Here is a 22,389-nt window from a genome sequence, read left to right on the forward strand (position 1 = left end):
GGGCAAGAGGGCCTGTTATCACCAAAGGTGACTTAGACCCATCATTCTGTATGCCCAACATATTTTTAATTGACTTACTTAAGAATCAGAACAGTGGCCTCAAGAAATGAACAAAGTCTCTACTATATCTTGGGGGGTAAAATGAACAATAGACCATCTCCTATTAAAAAGCATACTCAATAAAAGTTGATGAAAAAGAGGATAGAGTACTATAATATCTAGAGCAGTACTACAAGAAATATACTCCAAGTCTAAAACTTCCACTAATCTCTATCCACAACCATTAGAAGAAAACACAAGGAAAATGCTTGGGGCAGGGGGAAGCTCTTATTTATCTAGTAATAAAAAATACAACAAAAATCATTTTGGTGTTATTTGGATGAATGTGTATCCCTCATTGGTGATGGGCTTCACTTACCAGGCCAAAGAAGGCGAAAGATTCACTTCCAGCAGCCATGGTTTTAGAGTTGAATCAATGAGAACATCAAAGCCATAAAGCTCTAGAAATATAACAACAATCAACAATGGAACATTTAAAAAATAAGAGAAGATAGAAGAAGTTAAGAAGAAGAAACAAACAGGGCACTCTAGTACCATCATATTAAATTCAAAACATACTTTAAGAAAACAAGTTGTATAGAACAAAAACGAAAAGGTTCACATACAATCTGTTTTTCTGTTCTTTGTATATAGAAATGTTCATGTTTGTCAAGTTCAAAATAAAAAAAATCATAAAACAATTTTGGGGGGTGGGGCAATGAGGGTTAAATGACTTGCTCAGGGTCACACAGTTAGTGTCAAGTGTCTGAGGACAAATTTGAACTCAGATCCTCCTGAATCCAAGGCCAGTGCTTTATCCACTGCGCCACCTAGCTGCCTCCTAAAACAAAACTTTTAAAAGAACCTTAACAATATACAACATCATGTCTATTTCACAAACTAATAGTCCTTTCTAGTGTGGAATAACATGAATCCAAATCTTGTGGGTCATTTCAATAAATTCCTCTAAGAAGCCCAAAGGCTTGATAAGTGATATTATATGAATTGTATGATCATTAAAATGTAAATTAAGAAATCATTTGAGTTCAAAAGAATTAAAATATATTGTGGTGGTGGTTTGGTCATTTCAGTTGCATCTGACTTTTTGTGACCCCATTTTGAATTTTCTTGGCAAAGTTACTGGAGTGTTTTGCCATTAGCTCACTTGACAGATGAGGAAACTGAGGCAAACAGGGTTAACTGACTTGCCCAGGATCACACACCTGGGAAGTGTCTGAGGCAGCATTTGAACTCAGAGAGTCTTCCTGAATCCATGCCTGACACTCTATCCACTGTGCCACCTAGTTGCCCCAAAAGTATATTATACAACAATTAATTAGCATTTGAGATGTCTTTATTCAATGTCTACTATGTATTAGACATTGAACAGTAGCCTCCTAAAATGAACGAAGTCCTCCTGAGTGAAGGGTATACAAAAATTAAAATATTCCCTACTCTAAAGGAGCTTATATTTCAATGTGGGAGGAAGCAGATACATAACTATATACAAAGTAAATATAATGTGGGGGGACAGAAATAAAAAATGGGGGGTTCAGCAAAGGCCTGATATAAGTTCAAATCAACTTGAAAAATGGCACAGAAAGAGGAAAGTGAGTAATACATGGGAGAAATGGAAAGAAGGCCACTTTGGTTGGACCTTAAAGCAGGCAAAGGGGAATTTATAAGAGTACTAGAAAGGTAGGTTGGAGGCAGATTGTGAAAAGACTTAAGTATCAAATATAGAAGTCTATTTGATTTCAGAGGTAACAAGGAGCCCCTGAATTTTACTTAACAAGGGAGTGGCATGGGCAAACCTTTGGTTTATGAATAATACTTTTGACAGCTGTGTGGAAGATGGATTGGAGGCAGGAGAGGTTGGAAGACCAATTGGGAGGCTACTGCAACTCTTCTTTGAGAAAGCAAGCCAGAGGGATTGTTTTGCTGCCTACATAGACATAAGTTGAAGAGAGTGTGTGTGTGTGTGTGTGTGTGTGTGTGTGTGTATACACAAATGTGTGCATGCACAAGAAAAAGCAGTTAAATTCTTTCAGTCTACGCAAACTATTAAGCAAAGTCGGAGATAAGAGTGTGAGTCTAGAACCTCATTCACTCTGAAGAACCTAACTGCATCGTACAAATAAATCATTTGGAGGCTTCTTTATCCAAGGAACAGAAATATCAATCTCTCTTCACAATCTGTTCTCAGTCTTTATCCCCCTTAACCATTATTTTCTGTATATGACTTTGTTGAACATCCTCTTTTCCTGGATACTCTTTCCTCTTTGGTTACCTGTCTGACCATTCCTTTACCATCACCTTTCCTGGATCATTATGCATATTGTCTGCCCCCTCCCCTCCCAAACTGGAGATGATCTCAAAGATTCTGTCCTTGTACATTTTCTCTTAGCTCTCTATATCCCCCCACCCTGTAACCTCATCAGTATACACAGGTTGAACCATCATTGCTACATACATGACTCACAGATCTCTACATTCATTCAATAAACATAAGTGCCTACTAAGTGCCAGGCAGTGTGTTAAGCAACAGCAAAACAAAAAGAGGCAAAAGATATTCTCTGTCTTCAAGAATTATACTGTAAATATAATGGGGAGACAACATGCAAACAGATATATACAAACAAGTTCTATATGGGATAACTAGGAAACAATTAAGAAAGGGAATTCAATGGAATTAAGAGGTATTAGGAAAGGCTTCCTGTAGAAGGAGAGATTTTAGTTGGCAATTAAAAGAAGCTAGGGAGGTCTGTGGTTGTACTGAAAGATGGAGGGCATTCCAGGCATGGGGTACAGACAGAGAAAAAAGCCTTAAGCCAAGGAATGGGATGTCTTATTTGTGAACAGCCAGAAGGCCACCGTCACTGGATCAGAGTACAAATCAGGGAAAAAGGTGTAAGACTGGAAAGGTAGAAAGGGGCTAGGCTAGGTTACAAAGGACTCTGAATGCCAGAATATTTTGTATTTGCTCCTGGAGGTCATAGGGAGCCACTGGAGTTTACTGAATACAGGAGTGGCATGATCCAACCTACACTTTGGTGACTAGAGAATGGATTGGAATGGGGAGATACTTGAGGCAAGCTGACTCACCAGCAAGCTACTGAAATAGTCCAGGAACAAGGTGCTGAGAGCGGGCACGATAGGGGTGGTAGTGTCTGAGGAGAGAAAGCGGCATACTGGAGAGATGTTGCAAAGGTGAAACTGATAGACCTTGGCAACAGCTTGGATAAGAGTAGGGGAGAGATAGTGAGGAATCCATGGTGACTTGTGATTCCATAGGACTGGGAAGATGATATTGCCCTTTACAGTAACAGGAAAGGTTTGGACGTTGGATAAAGATTTAGAGAGAAGGATAATGAGTTCTGGCTTGGAAATAGAGTTTAAGATGTCTACTGGACATCCAGTTCAACATGTCTGAAAGGCATTGGGAGATACAAGATTGGAGGCCGGCAGAAAGACTGAGGCAGGGCAGGGAGATTTGAAAATTATCATAGAGGTGGCAATTAAATCTATAGTGGCTGATGAGATCACCAAATAAAGTAGTATAGAGAGAGAAGAGAAGAGGGCCCAACATAGAACCTTGTGGGACACCTACAAAGGATAAGAGGACATGATCAGGATGCAGATTCAACAAAGTATACTGAGGAGGAGCCATATAGGTAGAAGGAAAGCCAGGAGAGAGTAGTGTTCTGAAAACCTAGACAGAAGAGGGTATCAAGAAGGAGAAGGTGTTCAACAGCTTCAAAAGCTGCAGAGAGGTCAAGGGGAATGAGGACTGAGAAAAGGCCACTGAATTTAGCAATTAACAGATCATTGGGAACTTTAGAGGGATCAGTTTCAATGGAAAGATAAAGAATGAGAAGAGAGAAGTAGAAGCAGCTATTGTACATGAGGGTTTCAAGGTGGTTAGACACAAAAGACAGAAGAAATAAAGGACAACAGGTATCAGGGATGGAAAGATCAAGTGAGGATTTTTTTCAGGATGGGAGAGACACAGGTAGTTTGTAGACAGTAGGAAAAGAGCCAGTATACAGGGAGAGATTGACAATAAGTGATAGAGATGGCAGAAGGGAGTCTGTTAAAGAAGATAGTAGGATAAATCCGGACTCAGACACTTGATATTTACTAGCTGTGTGATCCTGAGCAAATCACTTAACCGCAATTGCCTCACCAAAAAAAAAGAAGATAGTGGGAAAGGGATGACTTGAGCTAGTAGAGGATTTAGTCTTGAGAGTAAAGTCATCTCATCATCTGATACAAGGGTGAAGGAGATAATGACAGAAGGCACTTGAGTGATTATATATACATATATACATACATACATACATATACATACACACACACACACACACACACACATATATATATGGGGGAGAGAGAAAGAGAGAGAAGGCACAGGTGTGAGTTGAGTATGAAGGGATGATATCTAAAAAAATTAAATTAAGGTGTGAGAAAGGAGAATGAGCTGAGAGAAAGGAAAAGGGAGAGGTAGAATTGGGTAAATTATCTCACTTAAAAGAGGCAAGAAAAAGCTTTTCCAGTGGAGGGGAAGCTGTGGTAGGTGGCAAGAAAATTCTTGAACCTTACTCTCATTTGAATTGGCTCAAAGAGAGAATAACATACACACTCAATTGGCAATAGAAATCTATCCGACCCTACAGAAAAGTAGGGAAGGGGATAAAAGAAATGGGGGGTGATAGAAGGGAGTGAAGACTGGGGGAGGTGGTAGTCAAAAGCAAAAGACTTTTGAGGAAGAGACAGAATGAAAGGAAAGAGAGAATAGAATAAACAAGAACAGAGGTGGAACAAGATGGAGGGGAAAAGTTAGAAATTATAACTGTGAAAAAAAAATTTGAAGTCAAGTGTCTCTGATAAAAGCCTCATTTCTCAAATATGTAGAGAATTGAATCATATTTATAAAAAATGGTGCAGCTAAGTGGTGCAGTGGCCCTGGAGTCAGGAGGACCTGAGTTCAAATCTGGCCTCAGACACTTGACACTTACTAGCTGTGTGACTCTGGGCAAGTCCCTTAACTCCAAATGCCTCACCCAAAAACAAAACAAAACAAAAAATTTATAAAAATAAGAGCCATTCCCCAATTGATAAATGATCAGAAGATATGAACAGTTAGTTTTCAGATGAAGTAATCAAAGCCACCTGTAGCCATATGAAAAAAATGTTCTAAATAACTGATTTGAGAAATGCACATTTAAAAATTCTGATGTACTACCTCATACCTATTAGATTGGCTAATAGGACAGAAAAAGAAAATGACAAATGTTGGAGATGTGGGAAAATTGAGACATGAATGCACTGTTGGTGGAGATGTGAACTGATTAAACCATTCTGTAAAGCAATTTGGAACTAAGTCCAAAGGGACATAAAACTGAGGATACCATTTGACCTAGCAATACAACTACTAGGCCTGTATCCCAGAAGAGATAAAAAACAAAAAGGAAAAGGACCTATATGCACAAAAATATTTATAGTAGTTCTTTTCTGGTGGCAAAGAAATAGAAATTGAGATGTCCATATCAATTGGGAAATGGCTGAACAAGTTGTGTTATATGATTGTGTTGGAATACTATTGCGCTATAAGAAATGATGAGCAGAAATCTCTCAGAAAAAGACTGAGATGAATGGATGCAAAGTGAAATGAATAGTACCATGAGAACATTGTACACAATAATAGCAAGATAAGAGTAAGATGATCAGCTGTGAATGACTTAGCTATTCTCAGCAATACAACGATCAGAGAGAAATTTGAAGAACTTAAGATGTAAAATCCTACCCACCCCCAAAGAAAGAACTGATGGTGTCAGAATACAGATGGAAGCATACTTTTTTTAACTTTATTTTTCTTGGCAGGTTTTTTAGGGAGTCTATGTTTTCTTTTACTGTATGAATAATATGGAAATATGTTTTGTATGACCACGCATATATAGAACCTGTATCAAATTGCTTGCCTTCTCAATGGGGGAGGGGGGAATCATGGAGAAGGAGGGAGAGAATTTGGAACTCAAAATTTTCAAAATGAATGCTAAAAACTGTTTTTACATGTAATTGGGGGAAAATAAAATGCTAAGTAAATATTTTAGATTAAGAAAAGCAAAATAAAGCAACACATTGTTTAAAAGAAACATTCTTGGGCAGCTAGGTGGAGCAGTAGATAAAGCACCGACCCTGGATTCAGGAGGACCTGAGTTAAATCCAGCCTGAGACACTTGACACTTACTAGCTGTGTAAATCTGGGCAAGTTATTTAACCCTCATTGTCCCAGAAAAAAATAATAATAATAAAAATAAAATAAAATAAAATAAAAAGAAACATCCTTGAAATATAAAAATCCATTGATGTAAAACACTTTTGAGGGTTAAAATGAGGAACTGGAGCAGAACCTATTAAATTCAAAAAACCAAGGATAGCAATCTCAAACAAAGCAACAGGAAATATCAACATGGTTAAAGATAGGGTGATTATGTTTAAAGGCACTATTGTTAATTGGGGCAGCTAGGTGGTGCAGTGGATAGAGCACCAGCCCCGGAGTCAGGAATACCCAAGTTCAAATCTGACCTCAGACACTTAACACTCACTAGCTGTGTGACCCTGGGCAAGTCACTTAACCCCAATTGCCTCACTTAAAAAAAAAACAAGGCACTATTGTTAACAAAATAGAATCAATGCTTAATATATATGTAACAAATGGTAGTACATCAAAGTCCTTAAATGGAAAGTTCAATGAATTCCAAGGAGAAACAGACAGTAAAACTATAATTGATGGAGACCCTGCATTGTGCTCCCTTTTCTATATACAGTATTGCCAAGAAAATCCAGCACAAAGAGAAAGAAAAAAATTCCAAAGCCAGCAGATTAGCACTGGTATAAAGACAGAAAATGACAATTTTGGGAGGGGATGAAGATGGCAGGGGATACCAATGCACTGTTGGTAGAACTGTGTATTTTTCTAGCTTTTCCAGAAAACAATATGGAATCCAGAAAGTCACTGAATTGTGCATATCCTTTAACTGTGACCTCATTACTAGGTTTATAGCCCAGAAAGATAAAAGGAAAGAATCCATATGTACAAAAATACTCCTACAAAAACTTTATGTTGTAGCAAAGAACAGGTAACTAAGGAGACACTCATCAATCATACAAATGAATTGTGGTCAATGAATATAATGGAATGTTATTATGCCAGAAGAAATGACAAAAGAGAGGGATTTAGAGAAATCTGGAAAGATGTTTCTCCATGAACTGATAAAAAGTGAGCAAAATCAGAATAATTTATACAACTAAAACCCTATATAGGAAAATAATGCTGAAAGACTTAAACTCTGATCACTGCAATGACCAGCCATAACTATAGAAGACCAGTGATGATTACATTTCCCATTTCCTGATAGAGAGATGGAGACACACATTTTCTGACATGATCAATGCAGGGATTTGTTATGCCTAACTATTTGTTATAAGTAAAGCCTTTTATTTTGTTGGGGATGAGAATGGAGAAAGTTATTGGGAAGAAAGGGAATAGTAAGAGTGATGCAAAAAGAAAGAAAAGTATCAATGGAACAATTTTTTAAATGCACAGAAGAGAGAAGGAAGCTCAGAAAACAAAACAAAAGGACAGTTTTGGATCTACCATATTGAATTTCTGTTAACTGCAATAAGCTTTACACGACAGACACCGTTTCATGGCTTTTTATCCTGTTCTTTGTACATAAAAATGAATTGTGTCTATTGATATTTATCAATTATATAATAATAATGATAATGATTTTTTAAAGAGTGGCATGAAGCATGGGCTCTTTCTCGAACCTATATGACCTATTATTTATTTTTAATTGCTTTCACTAATTCCCTGGTCCAATTATTTAATATAATTTCCAGTGATATGTTACCCAAATTTTACCTCTTGTGTCATGACTATAGAATTATAAAGAATTGGTGGGGTAGACAAGCCAAAATGTTATGCAAAAATCATAAGTGAAACAAGTGTAATTCCTCATGTCCTCAAATGCCATAGAGCCTATAATGCAGAGACTCTGCAAGTACACACTAACAGGATTTATAAGCTGTAGAGATAGCTAGATCTCTACATAAAAAAGTGGAACTGCTTGAAGCAGCTCGGTGCCATTAGAGGTGGAACACTATACTTGGTTGGAATAAGATCTGAGTTTGAATCCTGCCACAGACACTTGGTAGCTATGTGATGCTGGCCAAGTCACTTAACCTCTATCTTTTTTCTCATCTTTAAAATGGATATGTTGTTTGTCCTTCGTTCTTGAAGAGGACTATGACATGAACTGGATTTAAGTGAGGGAGGACTGTATAAGGTCACCAAGTTCACTCTCTCCTCCAGAGTCATCTGGGTCCAGTGGTAAAATATATATAAGGATGACTGGAGATGGCCTGGATTATTTTAAGGCAAATGGGGTTAAGTGATTTACCCAGGATCATACAACTAGTAAGTATCTGAGGTGAAATTTGAACTCAAGTCCTCTTGACTACAAGGCCAGTGCTCTATCCACTGTGCCACCTAGGTGCTCCTAAATGGGGATAATAATGTCCCTAAAAATGGGAATAATAATAGTATCAACCTTTGGGTTTATCAAATAGTAGATTGCTATAGTCATTTACTACTGTGTCTCCTATGGCTAACCTATTCCACTGATCCACCATTCTATTTCTTAGCCAGTACCAAATAGTTTTGATGGCTGCCGCTTTATAGTATAGCTTCAAATTTGGTACATCTAGCCCACCTTCCTGTGCATTTTTTTTTCATTACTTCCCCTGATATTCTTGACTTTTTGTTTTTCCAGATAAATTTTGTTATTATTTTTTCCAATGCTATAAAATAATTTATATAATCATATAACTATTGGTATGGCACTGAATAGGTAAATTAATTTAGGTAGAATTGTCATTTTTATTATATTAGCTTGGGCTATCCATGAACAATTGCTACTTTCCCAATTATTTAGATCTGATTTTATTTGTGTGAAAAGTGTTTTGTAATTGTGTTCATAGAGTTCCTATGTTTGTCTTGGCAGATAGACTCCTGCTTTTGGGATAGGAACTAAGTATTTGACAAAAACTGCTGGGAAAACTGGAAGATAGTACAGCAGAAACTAGGCATAGACCACTCACTATCTTATACCTTATACAAAAATAAAGTCAAAATGGGTTCAAAATTTAGACATAAAGGGTGATACCATAGATAAATTAGGAGAGGAAGAAATAGTTTACCTCTCAGATCTATGCAGAGGAAAACAATTTATGTTCAAACAAGAGATAGATAATATTATGAAATGCAAGATGGAAGACTTTGATTACATTAAATTAAAAAGGTTTTATACAAACAGAAGCAATGCAGCCAAAATTAGAAGGGAGGCAGAAAACTGGGAAACAATTTTTACAGGCAGCATTTCTGATAAAGGCCTCATTTCTAAAATATATAGGGAACTAAATCAAATTTATAAGAATGCAAGTCATTCCCCAATTGAGAAATGGTCAAAGGATATGAACAGGCAGTTTTCTGATAAAGAAGTCAAAGCTATCTATTGCCATATGAAAAAATGCTCTAAATCACTATTGATCAGAGAAATGCAAATTAAAACAACTCTGAGGTACCACCTCACACCTATCAGATTGGCTAATATAACAAGAAAGGAAAATAATAAATGTTGGAGAAGCTGTGGAAAAATTGGAACACTAATGCATTGTTGATGGAGCTGTGAACTGATCCAACCATTCTGGAAAGCAATTTGGAACTATGCCCAAAGAGCTATCAAATTGAACATACCCTTTGACCCACTACTAGGTCTGTATTCCAAAGAGATCATAGAAGAGGGACCCATATGTACAAAAATATTTATAGCAACTCTCTTTGTGGTGGCAAAGAACTAGAAATTGAGGGAATGCCCATCAATAGGGGAATGGCTAAATAAGTTGTGGTATATGAATGTAATGGAATACTTTTGTGCTGTAGGAAATGATGAGCAGGAGTTCCAAGAAACCTGGAAGGACTTACATGAACTGATGCTGACTGAGAGGAGCAGAACCAGGGGAACAATGTACACAGTAACAGCAACATTGTGTGATGAACAATGGTGATAGACTTGGCTCTTCTTAGCAGTGCAATGATCCAAAACAGTTTCAAAGAACTCATGATAGAAAATGTTTTCAACATCCAAAAAAAAAGAACCGTGAATTATGAATGCAGATTAAACTATACTGTTTCTACTTTTGGATTGGTTTTTTTCCTTCTTTTTTGATGTTTTTCCCTTGTGCTCTGATTCTTCTTTCACAAGATGACTAATGTAAAAATATGTTTAACAACCTATATCAGACTGCTTTCTGTCTTGAGAGGAGGGAGGGAAAGAAGGGTGGGAGAAAAATTTGGAACTAAAAATTCTGTGAAAACAAATGTTGAAAATTCTACTTATATGTAACTGGAAAATAATTTTAAAACCTAAAAAAATAATAGTAACAACCAACCTTACAGGGATGCTGGAAAAAATGACATACACATACAACATAATAATATCCTTTGACATAGCAACACAACTACTAGGTCTGTATCCCAAAAGAGATTAAAAAAAAAGAAAAAGAAAAAGGACCTATACAAAAATATTTATAGCAGCTCTTTCTTGGTGGCAAACAAATGGAAACTGAGACTATGCCCATCAATGGAGAATGGCTGAATAAGTTGTGTTATATTATTCTGATAGAATACTATTGGGCTCTAAGAAATAAATACACAAACACACACACACACACGCAAACACACACACACACACACAAAGAAAGAAGGAGTCAAAGAGAGGGAGGGAGGGAGAGATGGAAAGAGAGAGAGCACTTTGTGAACTATAAATGTTAGTTCTGAGCACGAGGTAAGTCAGTCACCCACGACACACTTCGTACCACCATAGAAAATATACTCTTGTAGAAAAAGCAACAGCCTATTGCTTTGGCTAAGCTTTCTTCAGTTATAAAACTTGATTCTCAAAATCAGGTTTTAGACTGAATGCTTCTCAGTCCTCCCATTCTGCTCTCAAATTCTATGAAAAGGCAAAAAATTGTTGTGAATCAGGTAGTGTTAGGACAAACTTGTTTCTATCTCTCAATGCAAAGGTCAAGCAAATATGTGTATATGCCCTATCAAAAAATGAGGTAGGGACATCTGAAGCAAACAAATGATTGGTCCTAGAGAAACTGATGATGTAGGAAGCCATAAAAAGAGCAACATTTCAACAATCTGGGTCACAGTTGGACCCGACAGGTGGTAGGGTGGAGAAGCAATGACATAACAAATTCAGACTTAGACAGCAATGAACTGCCTGTGGCAGATATCCAAGGGCAGAAGAAGCAGTTAGAGCAGCAGGGTGAGTTTGCAGTATTCCATCACATGGATATCTGGCTTCCTCCAGAAGCACCATGACTCTTGCTTAAATCATATCTTCTTGGAAGTTTTCAATTCCTGTTTTACTGTTAAACAACTGAAACAAAAGTTTATTCCTTGTAACCAAAGGCCCAAGGGAGATAGGATGAGAGAGAAGGAGACCCACATACACTCTTCATACGGAATCTTGTGTGAGGGGAGAAGGTTAATGAATCAGATGAAATCCCAGGTCTAACAGGAAATGGAATTAGAACCACAAAGCCAAAGATGCAGTCAGCAACTTTAGAAAAGTCCAGATGTACTGGGTTTATTAAAACTAAAGACAAGTAGAGAAAGAAGAAAAAGGACCCAAAACAGATGGACCGCTCTTCACTGAGTCAACGAAACATGATGCTTATTTCATATCTAACATTCTGTTTTCATTAATTCCAATACATTTTTAAGCTTCCAAAAGGCCAAAAGATCTCAAATATAAAATGGAAAAGTACAGAAAGCTCTTCTATGTAACTTCAGAACATAATTTTACTTCTAGATATGCAATAACTACTCATTAGAGCAAGGACCACACTTTTTTTTAATCTGGGAAAAAAGAGTCAGTGTTTGGGATGCATGTTTTCAGTTTCCTGCTTCTGTTTGCATACTTTTGTGAGACCTCTAAGTAGGTCATTTAATGAATTGGTCCAAAGCTATCCCATCACTACTATAGAACTGAAGGTCCTCCTCTGCCTGTCCTAACCTCTATTCACAATCTCAACAATTCCCCACACTGAGCTCCTTTCGTGAAAAATAGATGTCTATGAATTTCATGTGCTCAAGCCAAGTTACAGATCTTGTATTCTCACTGCTTCTGTCCTTGAGCTCCAGTCAGGACACAGTGATGCCTTCAGCATCAGGGCTCCAGTGACAAGTAAGCCCACATCTGAAGGAGTGTCTCTCTGACCCTGCTTGGGGCTAAGATTGGTCAATGGGTGACTAGTCCCTGGAAGAGACTAGTTTAGAACTCCCCCTCTGTGCAATTAGGGATGGAGAGGAAGAAGGGAGGCTCACCAGAGAGAAGAGTAAAACAAAAAAGGAGGAGTCACTAGAAAACAGGAGAAAGCACATACTAGTACCAGCCAAAGCTCCTTGGAAGAATTCCCAGTGTGTCTCTGCCAGTGAGTTCTGGAATACATTTGCTAGACCCATATTTCTGCATAGACCATAAAAGGCATTTTTTGGTTACATTTTGATGGAGACCCCACTATGTGGCTCTAACCACTCTTACCCCACACAGCTATCTAGTTGCCCTCTTAGTAGCTTCTTTACATCCCATGCTGAGATATAAACAAATAGAAATCCATCATATGGCTCTTCCTCTGACATACCCACCATGCCCTCCCTCCTCCAGAATCTTATTGCAGTTTACCATTAGACTTCTTGAATCTCCTTACCAAAACAACTGCTGCGGTGAGGAACAAAGGTTTTACAAGCAGTGGCGATAGCTAGTTCGGCAGAGATAATAGTCTTAATGATCAGATCCTCCACATGGGCCATCAGTGCTGCAAAACAAACAAGAAACCATGAAGACAGAAATACAAAATTGCATGTACTGCACTCTAGACCTTATTCATTTAGAAGTCCAAAATGTCCAAATGTCCTCCCTTTGAATGGGTTGCTGAAGTAAGTAAGTATATATAGCCCAGGAACAGTACTTGCATATGCGTGCAAATACACAGTGGTGTCTACTTAAGGAAAAAAAGGATTCTTATTCTAGAAATGACCCCTATTTACCCCTTAAATTCACACAGAAATACAGAATCTCAAGGGTTGGAAGGGACCTAAGGATCTATCAAGTCCAACTTGAACCTGAGTAAGAATGCCCTCTACAGTGTACCTGAGATATAGCCTCCTTTCCTTTTTTCTTTTTTTTTTAGTGAGGCAATTGGGGTTAAGTGACTTGCCCAGGGTCACACAGCTAGTAAGTGTCAAGTGTCTGAGGTCGGATTTGAACTCAGGTACTCCTGACTCCAGGGCCGGTGCTCTATCCACTGCGCCATCTAGCTGCCCCCTCCTTTCCTTTTTTGAAGTCTTCAAGTGAAGAGGAAACCACTACTGAACAAAGCAGCTTCTTCTACTTTCAAGTAGTCCTGATTATTAGCAAGTTTTTCCTTATATCAAGTCTAAATATGCCTCTGTACCTTGTACCTCCTGTTTCTTTTATAGCCAAGCAAAGCGAATATAACCCTCCTTCACATGACACCCTTTCAAATATTTGGAAACGAGTATCTCTTTACTATGAGTCTTTTTCTTAGTAGACTGAGAATAATCCTTTAGCAAAATTGTGCTTTCGTGTAGCTTGGCCATCACCAACTTTGTCCATTTTAGTGTTGATGACAATACACTCATTATCTATGCTTGATGCCAAATTGATCAGATGCCAATACGAAAGAGGAAGATCTGCTTCAAAGAACTTGAAGTCAAGGCTTCATTAGGGAAAAACATAGATATAATTTGTCAAATGAAGTGAAATTGCTTCCACCGATAATTATAGGACTAACAAAAAGCGTTTTACACTTCAGTGCAGAAAGCAAGTAAAAAGGATTACCCCAAGAGTCACAGAAATAACTTCTTTCCTTTCTGAAGCAGCAGGAACAAGTACCTAACACCAACACTCATAATCCTATATGACAGCTTGCTCTGCCTTACTATCAGGAATCCAATGATAGTGACACCTGGCAGGAGACAAAGGCCACTGTGGAACAAACAAAAGGAACAAAGGGTTGGCTACTTACCAGTTGTGTCTTTCCCTTCTTGTTTCAGGTACCTAAGCATCGCACTCATGCTCCATTTGTTTCCATAATCTTCCACTTCAGGATCATCACAACTAAAAACAAACCAAGGGGTTAGAGGTCACATGTGGCTTTAGGGTTTTTTGTTTTAAAGAACAAGATTCCTTTTGGAATGGTCTTCTCATTCATATAACTCCTATTTTCTCCTTTCTCTTCTACTATCCACTCTATAGTCCTGTTTCGTTCATCACAGTAACATGAATGAAAGTCAAAAGTTATACACTTTCTGGTAGTAAGAAGAAAAGCTAATTTTGTTTTATCTGATATAATAATGCTAGTCACTAGAGGGAAAATGGTAAGCCAAAAATCCAAAATAATCTAAGAAGGTTTTAAAGAAATTTATGGATAGTAGATAGGAAAATTTGGGGATCTGCCTCTAATCTTTGAAGAAAATGTTAGGCTTTCCTACAAAACATCCCTGAGCACTGCTGTCAGAGGAAAACAGGCTAGATTGGGCAAGGATTTAAGCAAATATGTTCGTGCTTTAACATCTGAAATAAGGTCCATATTTTTCCTTGCCTCTTTCTCTCTTGGGTGTTAGTGAAAAAGTTTGCACAAAGGCAGCAGTAAGCCTCACAAACTATACTACAATTATAAAGAAAAGAGGCAGCAAGGCAGCATGGATAGAGAGCCAACCTTGAAGCAAAGAAAAGCTAAAGTCTCATCTTTCCTCTGGCTCTGTGAGTCTGAGCAAGTGGCTTCACCTCTTCAGGCCCTGAAGCCACAAAGAAGATGCTGATCTGCATTGGTAGAGGCAGTTTTCTCATCAGGGAGTTCCCCACACCAGTGCTATCAAACTCAAATAGTGATAGGGGCCACAAAACTATACATAAGGATCCCCAAAGGCTGTGGATTGACTTGGAAAACCACATATTAACATTTATCTGTGTTTTAGTGTATATTTTTTTTGGTTCAATGCCCTTTAATCTGGTTCAGGCCACACACACAAATGTTGTGAGTTGCACCTCTGTCCAACACCAGTGAAATCACAGGTCCCATCCTCATCCCCCATTGTAAGCAAAATTATGCCATGGTTGAGATACAATCCCAGCATTCAGACCACAACAAAAATGTATTAAGTAACTATTGTGTGTAGGGCTCTAGACTATGGGCTGGAGGTCCCAAGAATGTTCAAAGTCTCACAATCTGTGGTTTTGGGGGGAAACAGGTGTTTTGTGTCACATCAAGTTGTTCCCCATCACCTACCACAGCTCCATTCACACTCTGTTAACCTTTCAAAATGAAGGATTTGATATCTTTAACTATCCCAAACCTGAGTCAAAGGAAGTTCAATTAAACCTGTAAAAATTCTAGCTCCAATGCCTTCAGATTCCTGGTTTCTTTCTTTTCTTGGACTTGCTATGAAGCTATTTTTAGTCTGAGCAAAAAGTAACTATTTGGGTTTCTTTTTTATTTTTCCATTTTCTGGCTAAATTGTTGAGTATGAAAGAAAAACAGAACAGAAAAAATGCTTCCAAGAAAAGGGCCGGTCCTCCATTCCACTGAGTCCTCTTCCAAGATGGCTTCATTTCTTGCTTTTCAAAAGGCAACATCCCCCAATGATCTGTAATGCAAACTATTACCCTTACCTTAGAAAATGAGGAAATACAGAAAGGTGAAGAAAGGTTTTTAAGAAGGAAGGATGTATTGTGGCTGTACCAGAAATTAAAAAATAGTCCAAAACCTATCCTCTACCACCTGCCAGCAATAGTCAACTTCACTCACATCCATTAAATAAGACTGTGAAGTTCACTCCCCACTAAAAATACAAAACCTCCATCAGGATTCATTTGCCAGAAGCTGACTGGGGCCAGGGAAGAGTACACCTTTGCCTTCTCCTCTTCCTCACCCCCCCACCACCCCGAGGTTCTGTGGCCTAGCCACCAATCATACCTGACATAATCACCACTCTTCTTGTTCACACTGTAGTTGGTCAGGTGCATGAACTGGTTCCGTATGTTCTTAGCTCCTTGATCATATCTCACAGTTGCAAATCTAAAAGTAGGATCCCAAGTTAAATGCTAGAAAATACTCCCCCCTCAGATTAGAGAGAATATATGTGACAATTAAGGAACCAAATAGTATAAAATGGCTGTGATGTTTAAAATCTAATGTGTGGTCGCTTGACCTGACCCCAGTATGGGGGAGAAATTAGCTAAGATTTACTGATAAATTCAGCAAGAATTCAGGCTTTTAAGCATTTATTAAAAAGTAAAGATAACACATGGAATACAGTAACACAAGAAAAGTCTATCTACTTTCCTCTCTCTCTCTCTCTCTGCCACCAACCCGAAGTCCCGGCACGAAAAGGGGCCAATCCAGGGAGCCAGCCTCACCTTCCTACTTCATCTCTCCCTCCCAGGAAGGGGAGGTCCTTCAAGCTGATTGGTTGAGGGTGGTCTCCTGTTGTTGTGTAGTCCATAGCCTCTGAGAACAACACCCCACTCAGAGCCAGCCAGGTGTGGTCTCCATTTAATCAACCTTAAGTAGGTTCTCAGTAAGTCTCTCAGTCTCACCCAATTCAATCAATTCCAAATCAATCTTCTGGTAGAGGCCCCTGGGTGTCTGCCAAATTCCATTATTTTATCACATGGCAAAAAGGCAGTATCAAATTGGTGCCTGGGCTCAGAGAAAGGGCAATGCAGGAGAAAAGGGCCCATGAGTGTACTGTGAGTGCCAAAATCTAATACCCTGTTGTTAGCACTTTATAAAGTGAGCAATGAAGGGCCATAGAAGAGATACAAGGGAGAATCTTGGAATTAAGGCTCATTAAAATAATGGGGCGAGTGAGTATAAGCAAGGATAATCACACTATTTCTGTAGGAAGAGTGACAGCAACAATGCAGGAGATGAATGGCAATGGTGCAGTAAACTAATCGCAGGACTTGAAAAGAAAATAAAGAATAAAGAGCAAAATATAGAATCCAATCAGAAAATATATACATATGTATGGACACACATATATACACATAATTTTTATATATAAACATACATGTATATACTTTTTATATATAAACTTTTACCTATACACATGTATATACACGTGTATATATATACATTTTTATGTGTAAGCATATATACATATATGTATAGATATATGCTCATAGAAATAATGGCACAAGTGAGCACAAAGCAAGGAAAATCACACTTTTTATGTAGAAAAACTGACAGCAATAAGCATGCATATATTTAGATTTATATATTGGAAATTTGATAGAATGGACTATTTTGAAGGAAGTAAGCCAATATACGTCAAGCTTTCCAATGAGATTCACTATCAACAAAATATAACTTGGATGAATTACTTAAATAATTACAAATTTCTGCTCACACACCTTTGCAACCATATCATCACCCTTCACTATAGGGTTTTTCTGAACCACTGTATGAAAACATTCTGTGAAAATAGTTGGGAGGGTCATGTTGTTTAGAAATTAATTTTCACATGTTTGCCCAGACTATGAAAACAAAATTTATTACTACTGTACCTAAAGATGTCACTTAAAACTTTCTTCTCTATTTCTTCTAAACCATCTACTACCTTCAAAAACTCAATACCAGAAATGAAGAGCAGAGAGAGCAAGGACAGAAACTGATATCAAGCAGGAATGGTTAAGGGCCCAGAGTTTAGAGAACTTTATTATTTTGCTAATAAACAATCTATATTCAAGGAATACTCTATATACAAAAAGGACCACAGACTTCCAGAAACTTCTAGTTATAATATTACTTCCAGTCATTTTACTTTGTGCTGAGTAAGCTTTGTCTATACATTCTAGTATTCCTTCAACAGATACTATCGGGGGCAGCTAGGTGGTGCAGTGGATAAAGCACCAGCCCTGGATTCAGGAGGACCTGAGTTCAAATCCAGCCTCAGACACTTGACACTTAACTGTGTGACCTTGGGCAAGTCACTTAACCCTCATTGCCCCACCAAAAATGCCAAAACAAAATAAAACAAACAAAAAAAAAACAGACACAATCCCATTCTGGGGTAGTCATTGAATGAAATTCTTGTTAAATGCAAGAAGGTGCACCTTGGCCCCAAATGCTGCAGAGACATTACCTCACAGTAACACACCTAATGTCACCCTCTCCCCAGAACAATAATGGGTTAAAAGAGATAAAATATTTCAGAAAATTAGGCCCCTCCACTCAGGTGAGTTGTACCGATAAATCTACCTTGGTCAAAAAAATCTGGACTTGTTTAATTGTAAGCTCAACTTAACTCAGCAGTGTGGTATGATATTCAACAAAGCTAATGAAATCTTGGACTAAATTGAGAGACATGGAGACAGGAATAAGGAAGTAACAGTTCTGCTATACTGTACCCTAGTGAAATCATATCTTGAGTTCAGTGTTCAATTCCAGGTTCCACATTTTAAGAGAAAGGTCTAGTTAGTTAGCTAGTGAATATATCTAGGGTACAGCAACCAGGATGGAAAAGGACTCAAGTTCATGCCACATAATGATAGCATGAAGGAAATCACTGACGTGAAGATGACTTTACGGAGACAGTGCTGTTGAGTCATTTCAGTTGTGTATGACTCTTCATGACCCGATTTGAGGTTTTCTTGGCAAAGATGCTGGAGTAGTTTACCATTTCCTTCTTTAGTTCATTTTATAGATGAGGAAACTGAGGCAAATGGAGTTAACTGACTTGCCCAGGGTCACATAGCTAGTAAGTGTCTGAGGCCAAATTTGAACTCAGGAAAAGGAGTCTTCCTGACTCTGGGCCTGGCACTCTATCCACTATATCATCTGGCTGCCCAGATATTGGGATAGTATTTAAAGGGCTGGAGGTAAACCAATGAGCCACGGGCAGAAGCTACACTCAGGCAAAGTTAATTTTGATGAAAAGAAGACCCTCCTAACAATTAGAGCTACTTCAAAGTGGAACACTCTGATTCAGAAATCAGTGCCTCCTTTAATGGAAGGCTTCCAACAAAAGATGGATGGTCTCTTGTCAGGCAGGAGCTTTAGACAGGACTTGGGTTGAACTAGAAGATGACTGAGGTCCAGCCCCGCTTTGAAACTCTGTGACTGTTCTCGTACGCAGCACATCTCTCCCTCCAACATTCCTTTTTGTACAGGGTCTGACATCCACACAGAAATAAATTCCCTTGCCTCTACACCTCATTTAGCATCCACTGACTGAAAATTTACACTCCCAATGCATTTCAAAATAAAATCTCATGAAAATATCTTTCAAGGCACAAGAGCTCTTTGCTGGAGATAAAAAGAAAGGAGAGGAGAAGAAGAATGAGTCAAGGAGGACACATGACAACAGAATCCAAAGGAAAAGAAAAATAATGAAATCAAAATTTAGCTGAATGGCAAAGAAGATAGTAGAGGCTACACAGAAGGCAGGGAAAAGGAATAAGCTTTTATATAGCACCTACTATGCTCCAGGCGCTGGGCTAAGCACTCTTAAAAAATACTTTCTCATCTGAGAGATAAGAAGTAGTGAAAAGCTTGTGTGTGGTTGGTTCACCTCACTTTATGATGAAATTAAATTAAGCAGGTTCTTTTCAGTTCATTTGCCTCTCATTTTCCTTACTTTCCTTTAAATTATACCTTCATATAACATCAGATTCCATAGTACTTAAGTCTAAATACTTCAAGATTCATTTGATACTTTGATGGATCTAATATAGTGAAGTCTTAAATACTTCAGGGAAGCTAGATGGTGCCATAATGCACAAACCACCAGGTCTGGATTCAGGAAGACTCATTTTTTCTGAGTTCAAATCGGACCTCAGACACTTTCTAGCCGTGTAACCCTGGGTTGGAGAAGGAAATGGCAAACCACACAACAAAACCTCAAATAGAGCCACAAAGAGTGGAACACAACTGAAATGACTAAACAACAACAAATTAAATACTTCAAAACAAGTTCTTTATTAGCACCCACAATAATGATACAACTCTACTAATCACTTCAAGACTTAAAGTTTACAAATACTTGTTGGAAAGTGAATTGAAATTTAGATGACAAATTGAATCCTCAAGCTCTATCATAAGGTGATCAAGGACAAAAAAACAGCAGGGTTGAATCAAGGTTTTGCAATTTACCTTAAAGGAAATCAGTACTATATTTTACACAATGAAAAATTCTGTGGAATATATTTATCCTCTGATGGAAAGTTCTTATGCCAAAGGTCCCACCTCTGTTTTAGTTATGTATCAAAGACCTTTGTTTCCAAATTTCGCTTTGAGAATCATGCTTGGGTTGTTAATTTATCATGTTGAGATTGGGGGGGGGGCAATGAGGGTTAAGTGACTTGCCCAGGGTCATACAGGTAGTAAGTGTCAAATGTCTGAGGCTGGATTTGAACGCAGGTCCTCCTGAATCCAAGACCAGTGCTTTATCCACTGTACCACCTAGCTGCCCCTATCATGTTAAGATTTTAAGAGTGTCGTGTGTATGTGTACTTAAAGAAAATACCTCCCTTCAATTCATTATAAAGCAGATATGGAAAAAGTCTAAAACAAGGATTAAGATATTAAAAAATAGAATCAAGGAACATTCAATATTGCCTTTAAATAATGCTTGATTGTTTACTTCATGCATTTATCTCTTTATAAATACGGAACCAAAAAGAAGGAATTGAATTGGATCATTAAGACCCAATTCAGTCACTATAAGATAACAAAGTAGTACAGCACTTTATGTGAATTTAAGTCTGGCCTTAAGAGGTTTACTACCTGAGTGACCCTGGACAAATCATTTCACTTTAGTCTGCCCTCAGTTTCCTCATCCGTTAAATGGGCATAATAATATCACCTACCTTCCAGGACTGTTGTGAGAAGAAAAACAAAAGGAGTATTTGTAAAGCACTTGGCAAACTCCAAAGCTCTCTATGTGGTAGCTATCACTACTTTGAAGGCATGAGTAAGATGGCCAGGATAAAAACAGACCTTACTTTGGATGATCTAAAAAGCACCAAACAAACAAACATTCATTAAACCCCTACTATGTTATCTTTGAGAAGACTGAGACTGCATACAGCAGACACAGAGATGAAAACAACAGTCTCTGCCTTCTCTGCCTTCTCTGCCTTCAAGAAGTTGACAATCTAAAAAGAATCTTCTATGAATGACAAGGAGGAAGAGGACCAATGGGGAGATCTTGGCAACCGCACAGAGGGCATCAGCGGCTCTGGTGACTGAAAGCCAAGGCCTTAGAAGGTGAGGAGACAGCGAATCAAACTGCCTTGCCAGGAGCCACCGGGTTTCATCTTGGCCTGACCCAGACAAACTCTATTGGAAGGGAACAAGAGGCCCAAGGACTCTCTGATCTTCTGTTAACCAGCTGCAGCAGGGAGCCTGCCAAAGTGCTACAGTGAGTAGGGAGCGCCCTACGGAGCCGTCTGGGGAAGGGATTACCAGGCTGATCCCCGGCCTCCAGAGCCAGGAATGGTTCAAGGTCCACAAACAGCAAGGGCCTGCCAGTGAGGGGGGACAGCAAGCATTGGGGGGCATCCCCCCTTGTTGTTGTCTCTTCCCTTTCTCTGGCTGGGGTATTAGACTCTGGACAGCATGCAGCCTGTGAGGTAATCTGAATTCTTTGGCAACTATCAAGCACCTGAATTCTTTAAAAACCACAGGAATCCAACAGAGAAAAGGTAAATATCCCTTCGGAGCCAGTGCTAATTAGCAAGGAGGGCTACTGAAGAAGGGTTTATAGCAGGGAGGGGCCACAGTTACTTTCAGGTTCTTTTTGAATGAATAATATTGCAGAGACAGCAAGAAAGTAGTCCCCATGGTCAGACACCACCCAGTACCCACCATGAAACAACCCCCCAGCATGACTGGCACACTTATGGGTCCATGGATAAAACTTCAGTTTTCCCTGAATTGTCAGCCCAGCAGATCCTTGGGTTTCTGACAGCACATTTGAATTTCAGTTCGAATTGGTTCAACTTTCATTTATTTTTCCCGTTTCAACTGAAAATGTGGGGACCAGCTCCATGCTCTAAAAGAACCTTATCAAATCATTTAGACCAAATACTGGAGCCACCTAATGCTATGAAGTCTAGTACAAAGTCTTCTTTGGATTTCACCTCTCTGTCTGAGAAGAAAAAGAATCGGCACCAT

The 22,389-nt window shown here is 38.6% G+C and overlaps 1 protein-coding gene across 9 annotated transcripts in view; it reads right to left on the reverse strand.

Moving 5' to 3' along the window:
- The window catches only part of TTLL5 (tubulin tyrosine ligase like 5), a 342,013-nt gene that overhangs the window by 255,747 nt on the left and 63,877 nt on the right, over nucleotides 1-22,389 (reverse strand). For all 9 annotated transcript variants that reach the window (XM_043985336.1, XM_043985334.1, XM_043985333.1 and 6 more), the window contains exons 10-13: nucleotides 16,183-16,284; nucleotides 14,233-14,324; nucleotides 12,892-12,999; nucleotides 419-500 (exon numbers count right to left, since the gene is read on the reverse strand). In XM_043985336.1, coding sequence (XP_043841271.1) covers nucleotides 419-500; nucleotides 12,892-12,999; nucleotides 14,233-14,324; nucleotides 16,183-16,284 — 384 coding nt within the window. The remainder of the gene's footprint in view (nucleotides 1-418; nucleotides 501-12,891; nucleotides 13,000-14,232; nucleotides 14,325-16,182; nucleotides 16,285-22,389) is intronic.

Source organism: Dromiciops gliroides, chromosome 2 (assembly GCF_019393635.1).
Source record: "Dromiciops gliroides isolate mDroGli1 chromosome 2, mDroGli1.pri, whole genome shotgun sequence".
NCBI classification, from domain to species: Eukaryota; Metazoa; Chordata; class Mammalia; order Microbiotheria; family Microbiotheriidae; genus Dromiciops; species Dromiciops gliroides.